The 24,374-nt window shown below is 37.8% G+C and overlaps 1 protein-coding gene and 1 long non-coding RNA gene across 2 annotated transcripts; one reads left to right on the top strand and one right to left on the bottom strand.

Moving 5' to 3' along the window:
• Nucleotides 1-8,110: 8,110 nt before the first annotated feature.
• Nucleotides 8,111-21,850, bottom strand: LOC148846374 (protein argonaute 2-like). The gene is made up of 3 exons (XM_088956125.1): nucleotides 21,319-21,850; nucleotides 10,639-11,842; nucleotides 8,111-9,911 (listed from the first exon to the last, which is right to left on the bottom strand). Exons 1-3 carry the CDS (start codon nucleotides 21,686-21,688, stop codon nucleotides 8,459-8,461), a joined length of 3,027 nt encoding a protein of 1,008 aa, XP_088812251.1. The 5' UTR covers nucleotides 21,689-21,850; the 3' UTR covers nucleotides 8,111-8,458.
• Nucleotides 21,851-22,006: 156 nt separating this feature from the next.
• Nucleotides 22,007-23,875, top strand: LOC148846375 (uncharacterized). The gene is made up of 2 exons (XR_016102557.1): nucleotides 22,007-22,366; nucleotides 23,608-23,875. It is a non-coding gene; the product is annotated as an uncharacterized LOC148846375 (long non-coding RNA).
• Nucleotides 23,876-24,374: the final 499 nt, after the last annotated feature.

Here is a 24,374-nt window from a genome sequence, read left to right on the forward strand (position 1 = left end):
CACTCGTCACCTCATGAACTCCCCGCGCTATAGTGAGACCCTTCACCCGAGGAGTGGGGGGCAATTGATGGAGGGTGATTTGACCCGACCTCCTAACCAGAATACATTGCATTTTATGAAAATTTTCTATATTGTTTGTAATTTCTGTTATTTATCTGGATATAATTTTATTTTCAAAATTTTATCATTTTCTATGTTTTTTTTAATTATAAATATAATGTTATTTAATTTTTAATACTTGTCTATGTTTTTCAATAATTTCTTCTATTATGGATAAAATATATATTTTTTCTATTTTCTACATCTCTATGCTCTATTTTTTATCATGTTATGTGCAATGTATTCTGCATTGTATGAAAATTTCTATTAATTTTTGTTACTTTCCTACATTTTTCTACTTTTTGTTTTTTCTCTACAATTTTATATTTTCTTGTATGTTTTGGTAATTTATTTGCAATATTTTCTTCTTTTTTCTGAATTTTATATTTTCTGCATTTTTTGTATTTTTTTCTACAACTTCTTTTTTCATTTTTCCAAATTTTTTGACAATTTCTTGCAAACTTTTTGTTTTTTTTTCTGAAATTTTCTTTGTTTATTACAATTTCTATTTTATAATTTTATTTAAATTTTTATTATCTCCTATGCTTTTCTACAATTTCCTGGTTTTTTCTATAATTTTTTTGTTTTTTTCCTTTTTCTCTTTTATACTTTTATTTAAATTTATTTATTATTTCCTATGATTCTTATCCAATTTATGATGTTTTACAATATATATTACCATTTTTGTGTTTTATGGTTTTTGATGGAGGGTGATTTGACCCGACCTCCTAACCAGGTGACACATGGACATGACCCAACGTAAGTGACAGCTCAGCACGACAACTTGACCAAAACTCGGCGTAATGAGCTCGTTGAAACCCCAGCAGAATAGCTCGCCATAAGTCAGCTCGCTATAGGAGCTCACTACAAAGGAGTTTGCTACAAGGGAGCTCGCTACAAAGGAGCTCGCTATTGAATAACTTGGAGTCTTCAGGAAACTTCCTACCCGACAAGACCATGCTTGTCAGACTACTCCCACGTTTCTTGTCTGATGGCGCAGCACCTACCAGTCCAGAGGACTGAGCCCACATCTCACGTCAGGCGGCGTGGTACACGCCGACTCTGCATAACGTCTCTCAACTGACAGGACCGTACACTGGGATGGATACCTGCCCCAATCGAATCAGCCTGGCGAATAACGGCTATAGCAGAGGATCAAAGGCGGTTACACCCGATTTGACAGAACATCAGTATATAAAGGTCTCGATCCCCAAGGGACTGAAGGAAGGAGATATCCATCATATGGACGCCCGAATCTTGCGGAATAGAATGGGCGAATTTCAAAAATTTATCTCCATCCTACTAGGAATCGTATTCTGTATTTTAGAAAAATCATATTTTTCAATGATCAATCTTGAACCATGAACCGAACCAAATCTGAACAAAAGCAGTAAAAAATGGATATACCTGATACAGAGAAATAGTATCTCCCAATGGAAGTGTTCACACCCAAGGAAGGACCAAAGACTGCTCCCACTGAAGATGGCACAGTGCAGGATGGAGCAGAATCAGCAACGTTCTTCACAAGAACCAGATCCTTCGCAAGAATCAGCTGGACAGCACGTGAGCACTACTTCCAAAGGCTACCTCCCCCTCCTCCTTTTATAAGCTTAAAGGGATCAGCTCCTAATCCCATTAGGAATTGCTAATTCAAATCATATTTGGATCAGGATTCCCTTTAAGTGATAAGGGTAAACCCTTATCTTATCTGTAGATTAGATCAGACCTTTCCTAATCCCATTAGGAGGTTTCCATATCTGAATCTATATTCAAATTTGGACTCTTTAAGTGGATAGGGAAAGACCCTATCCTATCTGCTAATCTAATCTCAGAATTCGCCCCTCATTTAACTAATCAAATCAGCCCAGTTCGAAATGGACTTTAGGCCCACTAAGGTTATGTGCTCACCTAACCTTCCAAGCTACTGCCCAGTTGGGTTTCCTTGTATAGCATGGGACCCAAACATAAGCCACATGGGTTCAGCCCAACCTTTGTTACAAGGCCTGACTGAATACACTGTTATGGACACTACACCCCCTGAAACCCATCACATGGGCTCTATGGGCCCAACATTTACCTTAAGTGGTTCTTGGGCCAAGCCACCTTGTAACACCCAAGGACTGTGGGTAGATGCAAGATTAGCCCATCAGGTATTACCCTCAATGGCCTTACACTTAACCTCTCAGCCCATAATGATACAACACTGCCCGACAAGAGAGGGCCTCTCCCTAGGCTACAAGGAACAGTGTTGCACTCTCTACTCACATGGATCTCGGGAATTAAAACATTTTTGCAAACGTTTGGAATATATATATATATCAGTATATAAATAGAGAGAGTGCATCCCCGATCATTACCTTTGTCCGACAAAGGGGCTGATCCTGTCACTATGATCACCCACTCAAATGAATTCTCAGACTGTCCCAACATACCCGTGTTTTGACCCCCGCTAAGGATCTCACTGATTGGCATATCAAAGACAACACAATCCGATACCTAGTGCAGTATCATAATCGAGTCTAGAGGTCAAGTGTAACTTTCCAGTTTTTTCCCATCAATCTCCGAGTCTAGGGCAATACTGAAAATCTGGTCCAGTTCAAAGATTCAATTAATCCTACACTACATGTGCCTTGGGTCTCACCCTAGCACCGAGACAGGCCACCCCAACATTTGGCAGCACACCAGTGTCAGCCTTGGCAGGATAAATCGCCCCAGACTTATTCAACAGCTGTGAACATTCTAAACTAACACGAGTTTCATAAGTATTCAATTTAAGGGTATTACACAGAAACACACCACAAGAACATGAATCAAATATGTACTTTAAACATTTACAATAAAATCTATAATGTACATCATTATGATTGGAGCTAAGGGCATACAATTGTCTAACAGGGACAAGGGGAACTTGAACAAGGTGATTTCGCGGTATCTGTACTCTTAGCTCTCTTACTATTCTCTAAACTTCTTTCTCAGAGTTCTAACTTAAGCATCGGAGTGTTCCCACCGGGCGAACTCCCTGGGAATCCTTCACTGTCTTCTCCATCTCAGGTATTGTCCGTTGCCAGCTAGGAGCCAGGCCACCGCCAGCTAGGTGTGACCAGATCATGCTACATCAGTTTTTTTATGTTTTGTTTGAAAATTTGATTTTGTTTTTTTGTTTTTTAAGTTGAAATTTAGTTCTATGATTTTATGCATATAATAGAGGAGAATGTTAAAAAAAAGTTCTCTGAATTAGAGGATCAAATGAGTGGGTTAGGGTGGGCTAGGGTCACTGTGGGTTGTGTGATCCACTAACATGGGTTATTGGGTCAGTATGGATGGGTTCAACCCACACCCAACTCGCCCATTTGCCACCCCTATTTGGTATTCTCTCCTAATGCGATTTTTTAGATAAAGCTAGCAATCTTGACCCCAACCCGTTTGACCCACCCAATCTATTGGTGGATCAATATGGGTCAGTGGAAAAGGGTTAGGGTGGGTTGGGTCGAGAGTACCCATTAGGGTCAAGATGGGTTAGGTTGCACAGGTCAAGATGGATTGGGTCAAAGTCAACTCTATGTATACTCGCCAAATCCCAGAAAAATGGAAGTTGTAGTGATTCAAACTCAAGTCTCCTTGCGTGCCAATATCCCATTACACTTCCAAACCATTATGCCACATTTTATTTTGAGAATAAAAGTGAAATAAAATAGAGTTTATTAACTTTCATGTTCACATGCAATTTTATACAAAAACACTTTTACAAAAGCAATTTTATGAAAATGACTTTTATGAAAGCACTTTGACATAAGTACTTTTACAAAAACACTTTATGAAAATACTTTTACGAAAACACTTTTATGAAATCATAAAAGCACTTTTACAAAAGTACTTTTATGAAAGTAATTTTACAAAAGTACTTTTAAATGAAAGTACTTTTATTAAAGTACTTTTACAAAAACACTTTTATGAAAGCACAAAAGTACTTTTACACAAAAGCACTTTTATAAAATTACTTTTATGAAAGCATAAAAGCACTTTTATAAAAGTACTTTTATGAAAGAACTTTTTTATGAAAGCATAAAAGAAGTTTTACAAAAGCACTTTTATAAAAGTACTTTTATGAAAGCACTTTTATGAATGCATAAAAGCATTTCTAATAAAGTGCTTTATAAAAGTACTTGATGAAAGCACTTTTATAGAAGTACTTTTTTATAAAAGTTACGCTTTTTTGCATTTTCTGCAATTTTTCTGTTATTTTATGCATTTTTGCATAAATTTTGCATTTTTTGGTGTTTTTCATGCATTTCCTACAATTTTCTGGTATTTGTTTCACATATTTTCTGATTTTTTCTGCAAAAGTTCTGAATTTTCTATAAAATTTTAGTGTTTTTTGTATTTTTCGTAATTTTTTGTATTTTCTACAGTTTTTTGGTTTTTTTTTTTTTTTGCATTTTCTGCTATTTTTCTTCAATTTTATACATTTATCTACAATCTTTGCATTTTCGGGTATATGGGTTGACCTGACTCGTTTATGTCACGTGATAGTCTTGAGAGAGATTATTCTCTCAAAATTTATTATTTTGTGTATTTGGGCCATTTTTGTATTTATGAAGGTAAGTGGGTTAGTATGGGTGAGGGTGGTTAAAGGTCAATATAGATGGGTCAAATGGGTCAATATGGGTGGGTTATGGTGGGTTAGGGTTAGGGTGAGTTATGACCCTTTAACTATGATTGATGATGGGTTATAGTGGGTTGGTGTATCAATATGGGTGAATTGGTATTCAATTCTTACCCAACCCACCCATTTGCCACCCCTATTTTTAGATAAGAAAAAATCCATTTAAATATGCAAAGACAATCTTATCATTAATCTTGGGTAGGTTATGTATTGTCTAATAAATCCAAAAAGTCGAAAATGTGAAAAGGATTATCGAGAGGGAGAGTTGTATTTTTTACTAAGTTAAATTAAAAATATATATTTTATTGATTATAATTAAATTATATATTTTTTGATTTGTATCAAGTGTAACTAATAAAATGCTTATTGTTAAATACTTTCACAATTGTATATTGTTTTTAATTATGTTAATATTTTAATAATTATTTAAAGGTAATAAAACTAAATTATTTAATTCATTTTAATTAATAAGTTAATCATGTAAAGTCAACTGTTGATTTTTAATTTTCCCTTATTTATATTTTTTTGTTACTTTTTCATTTTTAATATTATCCTAGTAAATACTACTTTTAGTATCTTAAAAAATTATTTGTTGTGAAATTTGTTCTCATTTTATTAGTTAATTAAAAAAATTAGGTTTCTAGTTTTTATGTTATTTTTGGGGTTTTTAAAAAATTTCCATTATCAGCACGAACTAGTCTTCTTGATGCATAATGATTTTCAGGTCTTTGTTTCATCTATATATTATTCTACTTTCTTTTACTCTTTGGGAATTATAAGCAAAGTTGAGGAAACAACCTAATTTATTTGATCTCCGCTTAGTGCTTTTAAAACTTAAGTTCATCAAAACAGAGCTATAAGACAAAGGAGACAATTCATGTCCACAAAAAGTATTTATAAAAAATTCGTAGTTAAATTTTTACACAATTTATAAAAAAACAGTTTTTTAGTAAATTTTTAACAAAATTTTTTTGAAAAGGTTACAAAATATTATTTTATTCAAAATTAAATTAATATTTTGACAAAACATGTTAATTGATAGTGTTTCTAATATTAATTTTCAAGACATACTTTCTAAAAATTTATATAGCATATTTGGTAGAATAAACCAAATCAATCATTGGGATGGCAATTTCCCTCTTTGAACCAAGTTTTCACCCTACCCCGAATGGGGTGAATTTTTCCTATGAATGGCAATAGGACAAGTTTGGGGTGGGCCACCCATCACTATTCCTACCTCATAGCCAAAATCCCCTACTCCATCCCTGCCACCATCCCACCCTGTCCCTAGTGGCAAGGCAAGTTCGAGGTGGGGCATCGGCACCCCCTCCCCTTTGGTAGGAATCCCCCAATTTTCCTCGCCCAAGGCCAATCATTTAAAAATACATCGAATTTTCAAAATATTTTAGGAATGAGATTATATAAATTTGCGGGTACTTTAGAAATTATTGGATCCTAGGGTTTTAGAAATTTGATGGAATTCAAGGGTAATTTAAAAATTAATATTAAACTTATGAATATTTTAATAATTTATCATCAGGTTTAAGGAATTATATGCAAATCTCGTTCCTAACCTATTCTGGATTTGGGGTAAAGATAGTTACTCGTCCCTGTTTAAGATCAGGGAAAGCCTAGGTGGGGTGGGGTGTGGTAAGGTAAGGCCCCAACTTTATGGCAAAAGTTGTCGTTCCTAATTTTCCTCAATCTTAACAAGGACAAAGTATGAATGGAAAAAAAAAATCCCTAAACCAAGGATGGGCATATAACTCCTTGAATCTGCTCCAAACCTAGTGGTAAATTATTAAATTACCCCTAGATTTAGGACCCCATAATCTCATTTCTAAAATACCTCTAAATTCCCATAGTTTCATTTTTAAAATACCCCAAAAATACCCCTAAATTTGATGTATTTTTACGTGGTTGCCTCGGGGTGGAAAAAAATTCAAGGATTCCTTGTCGGTGCCCTGCTCCAAACTCGCCTCACCATTAGGGATGACAATTTCTACCCTACCCTGTGGGTACCCACCCTGACAAGGTGGGTTTTTTTGCTTGAATGATGGGTTTTGAGATTCCATAACTGGTGCGAGTATGGATATGGTATGGTATTAGGCTAAACCTGACAACATATTGTTATAATGCATATAAACCTTTTGTAATAGGTGTTGAATTTAATAATATTTTAAATTTTATGTAAAGGATAATTTATAGTTTGTGTTTTTACATCCCTCAATCAAATAATTGAAAATTTTATTATTCATTTGTGTTATTTTACTTATTTATTACTTATATATAACAAGAAATAACAGGAAATTAGATGTAGGTACCCACTCTACCCTTGAATGTAGGATGGGTAGACAATGAGGATTTTGCATAGACCTCTAATGGGTCAGACTCGGCCAAGTTTAGGTCAGGCTTTGTCTTTGTATTAACAGAATATAGTCACACCCAAGCCCAAAGCTCGGCTAGAAAATTGGAAATAAATCTTTTTACTCAATAAAAAAACTAATTTATTTATATTAAAAGAGCTCAAAAACTTAGAAATAATAAAAGATCTCACTATGACCTCATAAATGGGAAGAACAACAAAGAAAAGAACATATTATATGTATATTTTTATTATATGGAATAAATATTTTTCTCTATAATATATTATCAAGTTGGTCTCAGGCCTGAGCTGAGATTTTTTGAGAAAGTTTGATCCCATAGACCTAAATTCATTTCTGATCCCGACTTAGAATAGGTTGGGTTGGGTTGGCTGGGCCTGCCCAAAGAACAAGTCTAGTTTTGCATTTTAATATACAGGGAGGGTTTTGAGACATGTACGAATTGGGGGTGGGGTCTAAAGATGCAGATAGGATTTGAAATTTACAAAACCCTCCCCAAACCTCGCCCCATTGCCATCTCTACTCACCATTAGGAATGGGGTAGTGAATTTTGTCTACAGGAGTGGGGATAGCGAGGGGGGGTGCTCCGTCCATTGTCATTCTTAATCAATCAAAATATATTCAAATTGGTAACCAAAAATTTGAATTTTCTTGACCCATCTTCTCCCTGTGGTATTTGCCAAATTTCAACATCAATACAAATAGTGATGTTTGGGACCCAAAATGTCCCATGGAGAGAGAGAGAGAGATTTTATAAGGATAATGTTAAAATGTTATTTATAATATCCTTATCAATTAATTATGAAATACTTCCCTTATTTAAAATACAAAAACCTCCCCTAAAGTTTCTGATAATCATAAAAACCTCCCTTATAGTTTCAAAATACTTCCCTTCCGTTTTTGCAGCTCAAGTATGAAGCTAAAAAAACGCTTCCTTTTAATGCATATAAAGAAACACCCTGAGTGCTCAAATAAAACTAGTTTCACTAACACAAAAGATCCGTAACTTGTTCAACACAAAAGTCAAAATAAACTAATCCAAAAACATGACATGAAGGACACGCACAACCTCCAAATGAGCGACCAAAAGAAAAACTTTCAAAACACGAATGGTAAAGGCACAAAAACAAATTACAAAACCAAACCATAATACAAACGAGATACGAGCATACGATCTCTTAGATTCACGCACAAACTCCTTAACCACCACTCCATCTCAGAAAAAGATGAACTTTCTGTAATGTGCATAGGCTAGGAGATTGGACCTGATAACTTAGCTGTGTAATGTCCATGGCGGTCTGCCTTTCAATCTTCAGCAAAAGAACATAACATTTTCAAGATCTTTATGCAGCTTGAGGTTGACACTCTGATCAAACGATGACGATGACGGAGTAGTCCGTGATGATGTAGAAAATGAAGAAGATGCTGATGAAGCTGAACCCTCCAATGCTTCGTAGTATTGTCGCCCCCTGTATGCAACAAGGTCAGCATAGTACACTGGTGGTACCAAGGAAACTGGTTTGGTACATCGAGCAAAGGTGAAGCAGAGGTTATATATGACACTCTGCAAATCATCAGAAGTAAACTGATGCTCATCCCATAAGACATGATAATGTGTTGACTTGCTAGTTCCAAGGCTTCCATGGTGGCTGCAAAGATAGAAATCAAACTCCCTTGGATGCACAATTTTGGAATCAACAACCGTCCCTGGGATTACATTTCCAGTGGGTCCCCCTTGGTTCCTGTCCTTGGGGAAGAGACGGGTTAGGTGTCGCTTCTGTGCCACGACTAGCGTGATAGTAGGGGAATACCCATCTGACTCGATAGCCCTCTTAAGGTCTGTTAACTCATCATTAAGAACCATATCAAACTGACCCTCACTAACTCCGTCCCGAAACACAATAATTTTCTCTGGCTTCACTTTGTTAATCCTAGCATAAGCTTCAAGAAGCTCCAAACACATCTGCCCAAAATGTTTTATACCCTCAACCCGGTGGTCCTGCAGGCGGATTCTTGCAGCATACTTATTCGCAGCAGGCCAGTTCATGGTGGCAACAACAGCTGCAATGGATGGACTAGATGTATTAAAGGCAGCAGGATGATTGACATCAGCCCCAATAAACATGACATGACCATCACCCTCAAGGCGAGGAAGCTTTTCAAAGAGTTCAACATTGCTACCACCAAGCTTGGCATTTATCTTGAGGGCAAGATTTGCAAGGTACTGGTCTAATCCTCTATCTTTATTAGCATTTTTGGAGAGGCAGCATTGAGTCACAATTCCAATCTCAGTCTCACATATCCGCTTCAGGTTATTGTACCCTGGATCCTTCTTGGTCATTGCACATATGAGAATCTGCAATTGACCACCAGAAATCTCTTTAGCACGGGAGCAAATTGTACTTAGGTGTTTACTGAGCTGCTTGCTGTTGTAAAGTTCACGCATCTCAGATGGCTCATAGAAGAGAGGCTCCTTCATTTCAATGTGTAGTTTCTTGCATCGAGAGACCAATTGATTTGCAAACCGACGGTAATCTAATTTCACATTCCAATCAGTGAAATCGATGATTGCCCATCGTTCAACTCGCTTCCCTTCCAAAACACATTTGTCGAGAAGGTTCCATTGGCAGTCACCCCTAACTGTGACTCTGCTAGCCCCACCATTCACATTGCCAAGTTTCAAATTGGGTGGCTGGATAACACGTCCAGTGACTTCAGTCATGTGCTCACTAACAGCAATCTCGAAATTTTGTGCAATTCCTCCCCTGATAAGAATGGTTAGGAAGTAAATGAGATACAAACAAAAAATTTCACTATTTTGACAAGTTTTCTTGCGTTCATTTTTTAGAAAAGAAACATTGCATGGTACTCTGCCTACAGCTTTCTAATTTCCAGTTGTACTATAACTGTTAATAATTTCCTTGTATACTTGATCAAAATAGAAATATGAATAGAGGTTACACTACACAAGCACTTATTCTACAAAGCAATTCTCTTGTTTCCAACCTTAACAATGATTAATCTGCAATGATGTGAAGACTAAATACTAGGCTTCATATTAGACACCAAAAGGGAGGTAATTCAACATACTGTTAGGAAATGAAAATACTTTTAACCTTTAACTGTGAAAAACTGAAAGCAGTAAGCGTACTGTGAACAAAATAGGAAGGGAACAAATGTTTTGGGCTGCATAGTAATTTTCATTTCTGTTATTATCGGGAGAGTTGAGCCTCTTTACCTCTTCCTAATGTTGTAATTAACTTTTCTTTTAATAAATTGATTTCTGTTATTGATAAAAAAAAATCATTTTATGGATCATAAAAATTAAACAAACCACTACTTTATGCATAACTCACATCCTTTTAAACAGTGTAGGGCTCCTAAGGACATGGTGGCTACAGGGAAACCATAAGGCTTTCGGTAGTTGAAATTGTTAACATATCATCATCATACATAATTAATAAGAAACAACTAAATAGTAGTTTTCCATACCCGCAAGGTCCATCATCTGCTTTAACCATCATGCATATGTCGTCCTTTCTTACCCATGGTTTAGCCAAAGCAATATCCTTGAATTTGGGTCCTACATCCCTATCCTTATCCAAGCTGTCCTTAGGGTACCTTTGTCCCTCAACCAAAACACAGAACTCCATAGGTACATAGTTCATTTTCCCACCCTTGCTCAAATCTAAGCAAGGAAGATAGCTGTGCTCAATCACTTTTCCATATTTGTCTTTGAAATATTCCACAAGTCCGACATTTCTTGGTGGATGCTTACCATCTGGGTCCTCAATTGGGAAACTCAGCTTGTTTGCAACAGAGCTTGTAAGCCCCTGAATTATGTACTTTTGCATCGTTGTCCTGTGAGTCACTGTCACTTTCAACCCTTTCAAGGCCCTTTCAATTGCTTTCATCATCGAATGATGAACAGGATCACAATTAAGCCAAAAGTCAGCAATGTGCTGTTGAAGAAATTCTAGTACAGGAACCTTCTTCCGAAATGCCAGAACTGAGTAGTCGAAGCATAGGGCTACCTGAGAAGTGAGCTTCAGGCTATATTGAAAGCCTTTGGAAGCAATGAGACCCTTGCCAAGATTATCACCATTATTGGAGTAAAAGCTTCGACCTATTTGGATACGATGTCTAGTCGGGTTCTCTTTCATGACCAAATCCATACCGTGTAAGATCTCACGAGGGATAGATGACGGCGTACCTCTTAAGTAGTCCTCCAACTTGTAAAGTGGTAGCTCCTTCACAAGGTTTATAGTAAACATGAATGCACAAGCACCTCGTTCCTCCGCCATGGGCAGCTCCACTTTGAATTTCCCAGTAGGCAGCTTTACTGCACTGAAAATGCTTTTCTCCCCGTCATATGCAGTTTTAGCCATAGGAAAGTTTTTGGGGTCATCAGAAAATAGCTTATTCCTGATAATGTGCATAAGAGACTTTGTTATCCGCAAAGATCGGCCTTCCTTGGGTGTCACTTCTGGTTTAATATCAACATCATAGTGGAGTATGATTAGATTAGGATTGTACTTGACAGGAAAGTGATTAACTAGAAGCTGTGAAAACCTAATAGCACATTTCCCGCCATAGTCAGGTCGTTTCACTGGAACTCTTTCCCCAACCCTAGATGCAGGAGATGGTGTCAATGCTAGAGATATATCCAGTGACGTTAGCTCTGCGACTGGAGGGTCTGTATATACCAAAGCAAACAAATATACAACCAGAAGATAATTAGCAAAGCTAATTATAAAATGACTAAAATATTTTGTTAGTGCATCATCAAACTATTTTGTCCCAATTCCTGTGACAATAAAAACCATAATCTTGGAATTAATGAACTGCTAAAATAATGTCTGTCATAAAACCAATTTAAAAATCATTCAATGGGTATGCCTAAAACGAGATGAATCAAATTCATGATCTAATTATTGTCTGTTTAAGCAAAAAGACTCTAGTTCGATAACAAGGTAAACTCCAATTAACAGGAACACGTTAAGATGGATTAAGAGAGGGAGGGAAGCAAAGTCCAAGGTTGTCCTTGGTTGAACATGATGTTCTAGTGTTCAGTTGCAGATAAATTACTAAGATGGGCAAAACTTTTCTTTTTTTATCAATAAGAGAAATATTTCATTAGATTCGAGAAAAAAGTACAAGGGTAGGGGAGATAAACTCTCTCAACTTCCCTCAAAAAAAACAAGGAAAATTACAGCAAAGCCCAAAAGAACTAAACATTTCCCACTGCTTGTTTGGCTAGCAAAATAGCAAATGAATTAGCACTTCTCTTAACCCACTGCAATCTCACTTCCATACCCTGAGTCAGCCACTTTCAGAGTCAGCGTTCATTAAGATAAGGCCGGATACCCTCATCCTCCTCTCCTAACCAATCTATTACCACTTTTGAGTCTCCTTCAATGATCAATCTGTTAATACTTAATTCCTTAGCCCTTTTTGCACCCTCCATCACAACCATAACCTCAGCCCAGAGTGAGCCCCCAAAACCAATCAAACCTGAATACACAACAATGACTACACCTTCCTCTGTCCTGAGAACTCCACCAATCCCTGAAGACCCAGGGTTGCCCTCCTTACTGCCATCAAAATTCAGCTTAATGAAGCCAGAACATGATGGATTCCATGCAGGAAGAAAAGCATTTCTGCTTGGAGATGAATCTACCAGATACCCTCATCCTCCTCTCCTAACCAACCTATTACGACTTTTGAGTCTCCTGCAATGATCAATCTGTTAATACTTAATTCCTTAGCCCTTTTTGCACCCTCCATCACAACCATAACCCCAGCCCAGAGTGAGTCCCCAAAACCAATCAAACCTGAATACATAACAATGATTACACCTTCCTCTGTCCCGAGAACTCCACCAATCCCTGAAGACCCAGGGTTGCCCTCCTTACTGCCATCAAAATTCAGCTTAATGAAGCCAGAACATGATGGATTCCATGCAGGAAGAAAAGCATTTCTGCTTGGAGATGAATCTACCAGATACCCTCATCCTCCTCTCCTAACCAACCTATTACCACTTTTGAGTCTCCTTCAATGATCAATCTGTTAATACTTAATTCCTTAGCCCTTTTTGCACCCTCCATCACAACCATAACCCCAGCCCAGAGTGAGTCCCCAAAACCAATCAAACCTGAATACATAACAATGATTACACCTTCCTCTGTCCTGAGAACTCCACCAATCCCTGAAGACCCAGGGTTGCCCTCCTTACTGCCATCAAAATTCAGCTTAATGAAGCCAGAACATGATGGATTCCATGCAGGAAGAAAGACATTTCTGCTTGGAGATGAATCTACCACTTCCTTCCAACTATTTAGCAGAATCACTGTAGGAATATCATCAAATAGGTCCATTGATTTTATCCAATGAACCACCCTAGCAGTAATAACCTCAATAATTTCCCCTCTATTTCTCTCCTTGTCAACAAAGATTCTTTGATATATTTCCTCCTAGACTGTCCAGCAAACTGCAGCTATTGTGCATCTCCAGATAACTCTACCCCTCTTCTTAGTCCAACTACCAGCAGAAGAGTCAAAAAGGCTTTGCACATTTTGTGTGGGATCCACCAGTGGCCAAACAGAGAAAAAACCAAACCCAAATAGAAGAAACAAAGGGCAGGAGATTGGTAGGTGGTAACAGGACTCACCATGAGCTTGCAAAGAAAGCATCAATAGGCAATAAGCACCAAAAAGGCATTTTTCTTTGAAGATCACAAGTGTTAATTCTTTCCAAGAACATGTCCTAGCAAAGAGCCCCAACCCGTGGAGGGACTGCCTTACCCCAAACATCCTGAATAGGAAAAGGTTGCCCAAGACTTTCAGAAGGTTGGATTAAATATTCAAAAAAAGAGGCAGAAGAGAAGGAATCAGGAGGGGAGAGGGTCCAAATCCGAGAGCCCATTTTAGAGGAATCCAAACAAACCTTTTGAAGTAAAGCCAAGACATTACCCAACTCAAACTCTCTAAGGCCCCGCCCAAAGCCCAAGTCCCAATCCACCCAGGACCCAAGCCCAAAGAAGACAAGAAAGTGGATATAGCCTCCTTTTATGGTTGGAAATAGAATACAACGGCGGAAATTGTTCTCTTAAAGATGAACTCCCCACCCAAACATGTTCCCATAACTTAACCAGGTTTCCAGAGCACAAATTATACTTGATAAGTGGTAAAAAGGCAGGAAGTATGGCATGAATAGATTTCCAAGGTGCCACATTGGTCACTCGAACAAATACTCCCCACATTCCAGCCCTCAACCACCAACCCATGAATACTTAATATCACCTTTGTCCACAGCTTATCCCTATCCAACGGTTATCTCCATAGCCATTTCCCTAATAGAGTTGAGATACTCTCCTAAATGTTCTCGATACCTAGGCCACCAAAGTCCCTACTCCTACTTACTATTCCCCACCTCACCTTATGGTCCCATCTTTCCTCTCTAGGTTCCCACAAAAGGTCTCTCATTAACTTTTTCAAGACACCTACAAACCTTAAATGGCATTTTGAACACCAACAAGAAGTAAATTTGCCAAGGTTGACTTCATTAGAGTGATTCTGCCCACCAAAGAAAGGTAGTTTCTCTTCCAAGAAGCTAATCTTTTAGTAAACCTGTCCACCACCGGATTCCAAAAACTCACATTTTCTGGGTTGTTTCCTAATGGTAAACCTAAGTATTTCATTGGCTACTAGAAACGTCACAGCCAAAATTGTTGGACCCTTTGACACCTCTCTTTCATCCATGTTTATTCCCACTACACAACTTTTATTAAAATTGATTTTCAATTTTGACATCCTCTCAAAAAGGTAAATCATCATCTTCATGTTCCTTACCCAAGATAGATTACCACTCTCACAAAATAAAATTGTATCACCATCAAATTGTAAATGGGTGATAGGCACTCTATCCCTTCCCACCCTCCACCTCTCACCAAACCTAGAGTGGTAGGTACTCATCCAAAGCTAGAGTAAGAATGAACTAAAATGACTTATCCTATAATAAAAGTTCAGCCCATGACTCCATTTTACATCTTGTAATCAAACCTTTTATTAAAAGAGTAAAGTATATTTAAAGAGGTCTGGTCAAGGCCAATTCCTCCTAAAATAGCAGTGTTCTGTTGGGTAGCCTACTTGGGTAAGATCAACACGGTGGAAAACTTGCAAAAGAAGAAACTTACTTGTGTTTGTCCCCAAATTGGTGCTTCTTGTGTAAAGTGAAGGGTGAGGACTGTAACCATTTACTGATATCGTGCTCTTTTGCTGCCAATATTTGGAACTGGGTTGTTGCACTATTTGGGTGCAGATGGAACTTGCCCTCCGAAGTAAAGCTATTGTTCATTCCGGCTGCCTTTGGGAGATTGACAAAAAGAGGGAAGCTAATGTGGAAATGTATCAGAGCCGCTACCTTGTGGACTTTATGAGAGGAGAGAAATGCTAGAATATTACAAGAAAAGGAAAGAAGTCTTGCTCAAATTAAGGAATGCATAATGACAAGGGCAGTCTCATGGCTAAAATCTTCACACTTGTTGGCAGATTACTCATTTGATGACTTAAGGAGAAACTGGGCAGCAGTGGATTCTATAGTCTCCACAAAGAACAAATCACAAGCTGAACGGGAATCCCCACCGGATGGAGTGGTAAAACTGAATTTTGATGGTAGCTGCCGAGGTGACCCAGGGCCATCTGGAATAGGAGGGATTCTGAGAGACAAAGATAGCAACATGTTGTCTTTATTTTCAGGACCAGTGGGTGTTGATGATTCTGTAAGGGCAGAGATACTAGCAGCGGTACAAGGTATACAGATGGCCAGTCAACTTGGAGTGAATAATTTGATAGTAGAAGGGGATTCCAAGGTAGTAGTGGGCTGGTTGACAAGTCCAGAGACAGATTGTTGGGGCTACAAGGATCTGTTAAAGAAAGTTAAATGGCTGACAAGGAATATGTCAGTCAGGTTTCAGTGGGTCAGCAGATCAGAAAATGCAATGGCTGATTCTTTGGCCAAGCAAGGGGTGTAAAGGGGAGATCTGTTTTGAGCCACTTTGTAACTGTGTTTCAGGCTTGTGTTTGTTTAGTGTTTATGACTCAGTCCTAGGGGGAGGTAACACCTCGTGCCTCTTCCTAGGCTGAATGTACTACTATTTTTTGAATTAATAAAACTACTCTCATTTATCAAAAAAAAAGAGTAAAGTATATTTCATTAGTTAACAAAAAAACGACCCTCTACAACTATATGTTGTAGAATGGGTATTTACAAAATACACATCTCATAACCCTAAAACACCACCACCACCACCCTTTGACTGTCTACAAAAAGATATTCACATATAAAAAGGGGTCATGATTTCTTCCCTTGAATTTTTTATGTATAGCAGTATAGCTACCCAAGAATACAATTTTCCTAAGATCTTTTGGTTTACTGCTTCAGCTAAATTGTTTTCCTTTGAAACATTCTAGCATAGTAGCATTTCTTTCTTGCCATATCATCCAAAAAAATAATTGATTGGAACTGTGTTCCAAATGATTTTTCCTCTATTGTTCACCCCTTCTGATCACCAACCTTCAGAAATCACTCTATTGAAGCAGGACAGAAGCTCTTTACAGCAAATATCTTCAATATTCTAGACCAGATTGTGCAAGAAAATTTACAAGGAAGCAATAGGTGACCAACCAAATCCACGTACTCCTCACACAATTCACATTCAGCCCTGTCCACCACCATCCCCCTCTTGTCTTTCCTTGTTCCAAAACCAACTCCTTGCCTTTCCCCAGTTCATATATTATTCAAGTAAGCAGTCCAAACAAATAAAGCAACTTTTGATGGCACATTTATGCACCAAACAACACTAACAGGTAGGTGATGGTTTCTTGCCTTTCCATCTGATTATAGAAGGATTTCACAGATAAAAGATCAGAACTTGCCCAATTCCAAACTCTCCTCCCTTGTGTCAATCCTAGCACTATATAAAGCATGCTAGCTCCATTAAAGGCTCAATTTCCCAATCATTTAATTGCCTCCTGAACTGAGATATCGATAAGATTGACTTGAAAACATATACTGGGATCTAAATATAGCCCAAGACACAGTCTCTATCTTCATAAACACTAATTAGCAACTGCTAAATAAGACATTGCCTAAGACAGCCTATGTTCACCTGGCGAGTCAAGGAGGCAATCAATACACCACAAGAAATGAAGTGAGAAAAGCTTTTCATTAGCTCTGGACAACTTCCAAAGATTTCTTTCATATAAATGATACTAGAAGAAACACATGCAATGCACAAAAGGAAACTGAATTGGTTCTTAGTGTGTTCAAAAAGCCCTATATTTGATTTTTTTTTTTAATTTTTTTTCCAGAAAGTTTTGAGGGATTGGGAAGGAGGCATTCAATAACTGCTGAAAAGGCTCAAGTTAATGGCTTAATGCTTTGTCCTTTACTGAGCAAGTTATTAAGGAGGTTGCGAACTCCTTAATGACTGAAGCCAGACTTGAGTTGCCTACTATATCCTAAAATATTTTAATTAATTATTTTGTTCACTAAAGACAAAGCAACAAGTCATTGAATTCAGCCATTTCAGCCATGGAGCAAATACTTGCATTGTTCAGGACTGGTAGGAATTAGGGAATCAATTAGATCAGAACTGATAGCAATATTACAAGGATATAGGCTAGGTAAGCTACTGGATATCAGTAACTTGATTATAAAATGGGACTCAAGGACAATAATGAGCTGGTTAAGAGACAACAAACAAGCATCCTAATGTTATGGGAATGAGAAGAAAGAAATCATGTATCTACCTTTGGAAATGAAGATCACTGTAGCTTGGGTAGAAAAATCTGCCAAATAAGGGGTGAGCAAAACACATTTGTTTTGGGAAAGGAAACATAATGATGTAAAGAACAAGGCTGGCTAGATTAGCTAAGCCAATCTGATAGTATACAATATTGAACATAAATTTCTCTCTCCTAATCAATAAATTTGAGACAGTTAAAAATCAAAAAAGGGCAGGGAGGAATTGGAGATGTAGGACATCATTAGCCTCCATCCATCCAATGGATTCAAAAATCTGTAACTGTAGAAAATGTTTCGAAAAATTGTTGTTCCCAGATTCCATGAAAGTTCATTTTCAAACACTTTAGGAGCCAAACAACAAATTAACAAGGTGAAATCTGGAAAATAGCATATTTGTACAAGTAGGGGATCCACTTTCCTAGTCTTTCCCCTTCCAAACACCCTCTCCCAAAGAAAAGAACTCTGCTAAATGGTTTTCCCCCTTAGAGCTCAAAATTCAGACTAAAATGGTTCCCCGCTAAATCTGGTAAATGATTTCCTCGCCCTGCTCAACTAATCCAGCATTTATTATTCCAACATCAACAAAGTAAGGAGATAAAAGCAATCTATCAACATGCACAATTTAGATTGGGGGAGGAAGTGAAGAGGCATTAGGGAACAGAATAACTAGCCACCAACACCCCTATGGAAATGAATTCAAAATTCTGCCAAAACTGCATAGAAAGCTGCAAAAAATCCACCGATTTCTAGACTGCAGCTTCATTGTTAAAGCCTAAACATGAAGCAAAATCAGGAAGCAACAAATACTTTTTTGCCATCTTTTCAATTCCACCCCAATAGAAACAAAGGAACTTCCAAATTCCAAAGCTTATCTGGTGAATACATGGACTAATAAAACCAGTGAAAACCCAATATCTGCATTATTTGAAAAATACAAATAGGGCAGGAAATCAATACAGTGCCTTTAAAGTAATACCAAATTGTGGCAAGAAAAAAGTAAATGAATTACTTGCCTTGAAATCAAGCAAGATAGAGAGCCATCTCCGTTCCTCAAACAGGAACCTGGGACCAAATTGAGCATTGACTTTGCACATCAATGAAGATAACTCACCCGAGCTAATTTAATATTTGGCTACTTGAGCTATTGTTGAATGTCTGAAGGAAATCTACAGGAACAGATCCCCCACCCACCAAAAGAATTTTGGTCAATGATTTCTTCCCCTTAATACAAAAGTATGCCCAAAGTGATTCTTTGAGAAATATGTAGGGCTGCAATTTGGGCAGGCTCAGGTTGACAATTGTCAATTTTTGAATGGGCCTAGGCCCTCAATGCTGTGTGACTTCTTCAAGTGAGGCACCCCTATAAATATGGTGAATGTTGTAAACTATTTATTCCAGAATTGCATTTCAACAGCACATCACCAGGAAAATATAAAGGATAGAAGAAACGTTCTATCCATAAGGCTGTGATTGGATTTGGAGGTGGGAGTGGAAAAGAGGGAATCAATACCCACCCCTCAATGGATTTGAATATCTGCCAGAATCAATCATCAACAAGTTGCCCATAGATGTAGAGCAGGGTGGTTGAAGTGGAGAGAGAGATAGGCAATAATGAAAGTTATATAAACAGTAATAATACCAGCATTAATATATGGGACAGAGAGATAGGAAACACCATGTTCAAAAAATGTGTAGCTAGAATGAGGATGAGGATTTTGACATAGATGAAAATGGCAAGACTAAAAGGACCAAGTAAAAAGGTGAGTGCATTAGAAAGGACTTGAGAGTAGTTCCAATAAATGAAAGAGAAAATGAGAAAAAATTAACCGAGATGGTTTAGTCATGTGCATAGAGATAAATGACTGCACCAATGCAGAGTGACTTGTTGAAACTAGAAGGAACCCAAAGAAATAAGGGAAGACCAAAGAAAACATGACCTCACATGGTAAAAAACAATTTTTTAGAATAGGCTTAGAGGTGCAAAAGAAAACTTGACAGAAAATTTGGCTCTTGATAGGGCTAACAGACAGGAGAGGATACAAAGCCAACCCCAAATAGTTTGGGATTAAGGTTGATTTAAGTTTAGTTGTATTTAATGGTATGAAATATCCAAAGATTCCCAATCCAATGAATAAGATTCCATTTGAATCCAAATATCAATGGACTGAATTTGGATCCAGGTATATGATATCCCATTCGAACCCAATCAGTTTGCAGTCATATTAAGACACTTGTCAATTCCAACATTCCCTTGTAAACAAAGAGATAAATGGAATACTAAACTAGTGATGATCCAGGTATTTTCTTCAAGGAAGACCCAAAGAATGCATATTCAGATGGAGCTCAATTTCCCCAGAGAAGCAAAAGAAGAATCCAAAAGATGCATAGAAGTAAAGATTCAGCAGAAAACCCAATTATTACCCCCACAAATTGGGTTCAAAATTCCACTGGAAGTACACAAAATGCTTTAAAAAATCCATTGAATTCCTAAATTTGTATAGAGAATATGCAGATATATTGAAAACTAAATCAGTGACAACCCAAGCATTATATCCATGGAAGACGCAAAGAATTCATAGTCAAGCTGAACCAACTTCACTAGGCACTAAGGACATACATGAAATACCCAGAAAAAAAAAGACAATTTAAAAATTAGTGGACAATTTATCTCCCCCTGATGGGTTCAAAATTCCACAAAAAAATCCATCCATTACCCTCCAGATTTCGTGCAGCTTCAGTTTCAGAGCCAATCAAGGACGCAAAATTCAGAAAGCATCTCATCCGCCTTTCCCTTTTTTTTTTCTTCTCTTTCCACCCCAATCCAAACAAATTACACATTTCAATTTCAAAGTTTTTTTTTTGTTTATGCATGAATAGATGAACTAATATTCTAAAAAACCAGTGACAACTCAAGCATTTTTCAAATAGAAATTCAATTTTCCGAGAAGCATAAGAAACACTTAAAAAGACACTCGTGCGGATACATCAAATATAAGAGACCGGTTCAAGAAACGCTATCGAAATGGCAAGTTAATCTTTCATAACAGAGAATTGAATAGCCGCAAGAAAGCAATGCAGAACTGAATTCTCAACCACAAATATCAGAAAACAAGACCAGCAGTTGAATAGATCCAAATCATCCGTGCAATCAAATCACAATACCAAAAGTACATTCAATTAGGCTTATAAAAAAAAAGTACATTCAACTCATCATTGTAACGGAATTGAAACTATATACTCCAACAATAAAAACATCCCATAGAATCAATAAGCAACAATACAACAATTAATTAGTAAAAAAAAAAATCAAGCTAACAACTCAACTATCTGCATAATCATACGAAAACCACATAGCCGCATGCTTACCGGAAACGGGAGATCGAACCGAAACCAGCTCGGTCCCTTTACCAACCCAGACAGGACCGGAACCCCTGGAAGACCCTTCACCAGAAGGAACCCAAGCAGGCCCAGAACCAGGATTCGACCTCGTGGGTCCTCCAGACTGGCCATGAGCCGAAGTGGGTACTTGCCGGAATGATCCTTCATGGCCAGAAATAGGCCGGTAACTCGTTTGCTGAGTCGGATAGTTAGAATAGTTGGGGTTTGGATTTCCCGCACGACTTTCTTGACCATGTCGATAACCTTGGTGATGGGACCTTCCCCCTCTTCCCCCTCTTCTTCCTTCATCTCCCGACCTTCCTCTTCCTCTCCCCCTCCCCCTCTGATAGTTCTCCATTGCCGAGTGCACAAACGAAACAAGCAGGCACAGGACTTTGTAGCAAGTAAACTCTGTAAGCAAGACTACCCAAAACAAAAACACTTGTAAGTAAAAGAGACACGAGCAAAAGAGGTATAAAAATACAAGAAGAGAACCAAAACTAAAATTACTGAAGTGCCTTTACGTGCTGCCTACGCTTTGAGAGAGATAATAAGTACTAAGGAATGAAAAGAAGAATCGGGAAAGCTCTGGTTAATTTACGAAAGCTGGGTCCCTGAGAAAAGAGCGGAATTGTTAGCCAAGGACAGTATGCGTGGAGACGAAGGAAAATACTCCATTTAGAAAATGGAGAATTTGGAGGAGAAAAATACGAGAGACTAGTACGATACGCAGCGGCAGAGTCAGAAAAGAGTGGACTGGACACTATTCTGGTTATGTTTACGTTGATTGGTTGGAGAAAAGTGGGTGTGGGGCTGTGCCCAGTAGGTAGAGGAAGCCACGGAGAAAAACAGGGAAGCGCCGAGGGAGTGTGGTGTTCATCTCGGTTGGGAGGGTCCTGTTGAGATGAAGGAGGACAAATCAGTTATTCTGTTGGAAACTTGGAGTAGCGCTGTCAAACGGTGAAGTGAAATCATGGCGGTTCACCCCGGACTAAGGACCAAGGAAGGAAGCTTGTTCACCCCGAGTTACTGATTGGTTTGTTAATTGTGTTCATTCAATTCGTAGTTCAATTTTTAAATTGCTTTTTTTTTTAAGTGTCTTTTTCATGCTGACATTTGGGGATGGACTACCTCCGTTGTATATAGTTCCTGTTTTGCATTTCTGATTTATATCAAAAAAAAAAAAAGAAGAAAATGACTGATAACTGAATGTGTCCATTTTTATCATATTATATTTAAAAAAAAAGAAAAAAATGGGTCCATTGAGAGTCAAACCGCGTTTCAAAGATCTTACCATTGCAGCAAGTAAAGGCCTTGTTGTAAATGGACTTTTTCAGACTTTGTGTGGGGTTGGCTCTACCCATACCTTGCAAAGCCAAAGCCCTGGTTTGAAAGGGGACACTTTAATTCCAAGATGGTGTTTGAAGCTTTTTTATGGCAAAAAATGTCTTAATATTCTATACTATATATACTTAGAGATGCAATTGTTGTTGTGTTGCTTTTTCCTTTTTCACATCGTTTACTAATTCTCTCAGAAATTTGTGAATTTTTTAATTTTTAAAATAATTTTGAAAATACATAAAAATGGGGTTATTTAAATTCACCACAAGGCCACAACCAATTTAGTTTCCTTAGCTTCATATTAACAAACATAATGTAATAACCGCTCCCCTATAGAAGATGGGCATATTTTAACAGTGCATCACATGGGTCTCTTATTATCTATTACTATATTCTAAAAATGCAGTTGTCCACCTGATCTCTTTTGCTTCCTTACACCTTTGGATTTTGTGATTTTTTTATTTAAGAAAGATGTATTAAGGCTCTTCATGACCAAATTCCTTATAAGTAAAACTCTGCACTCATTGTGAAAGCATGGGAATCCAACCATCTCTTCACAAATTTATCATACTCAATGTGCGGTGGGATGCTATTTGTATGTAGTTTTTACTTGTAGGAGATATAGGCTCAGCTTTTGTTGTGACCTACTTATCAAATAGATGCATAGGCTGTAAAGTGACTTCACCAACATACTTTACACGAATAAATCTTTATGTTCACTCTCACTTCAGAAATTTGACCCATTTTCAATTGCACCTTTCAGCAAACCTTACTATCAATACACACAATGCTGGACAACTTAGTGCCCTGCATTTTGATTGCCTTAAAATTTTACTAACAACACCTTCCATCTCTTACAAAAATAGAGTACAAGTGTAACCTTAATGTTCTATTTCTTTTGTCATTCTCTGAAGTCATTTTCTATGCATCGCGCAGGTTTAATTTGTCATTAGTAACATATAACAAGTGGAGAGGATATTCTAACTTGAAGAGGACCTCAACGAAGTAGTGCTACAGAAAAATGAAAACGATCACAAGCAAATATCTTTCCTTTGTTTTTCTATCAACTATGGTACAAAAGAAAAGGGGAGAAATGGCATAGAGTGTAGAGGAAGTGTCATGCACATATACAAATCGTGCTTCTTCACTTTGTGTATACATACTATTGAGCCTTATCTTGTATAAACCTTATATTAGCGTAGCCTTATCTTTACTTGTTTCTGGGTTTGGTTTCCATCTTCGTTTAGTAGTTAACTCTAACTCTAACTCTATATATATATATATATATATTGTGATCGTTCGCTAAAAGAGATACAGAAGAAAATCTTTCTCCTTCGACCTGAAGTTTCTCATGGTATCAAAGCCAGGTTTTCATCCGACGCTGCTGCCGCGTAATCAGCACAATTATCAGACAGAAGCGGGTTCCGCAACCCCTCGCTTTCGACGGCAATCGAGCCTTGGGTTGGTCTAGGTTTTGTCGTTGCCGTATACTCTCACGACCGAACGATTTATCCAGGTCATCAGCGACCCACGTTTCGGATCTCTAACCTAACGCAAACCTCTTCAACCCTGCTAGTCCCAGAGGTGGTGGCTCTGTCACTGACGCTGTTGCACCCACCGGAGTCTTAAACAGGATCGACGAGACACTCTATTGAGGTGGCTCTGTCACTGACACTGTTGCACCCGCCGGAGTCTTAAATAGG

This window comes from Nelumbo lutea, chromosome 7 (assembly GCF_056320005.1).
Source record: "Nelumbo lutea isolate HS-2025 chromosome 7, American lotus-T2T, whole genome shotgun sequence".
Taxonomy (NCBI): Eukaryota; Viridiplantae; Streptophyta; class Magnoliopsida; order Proteales; family Nelumbonaceae; genus Nelumbo; species Nelumbo lutea.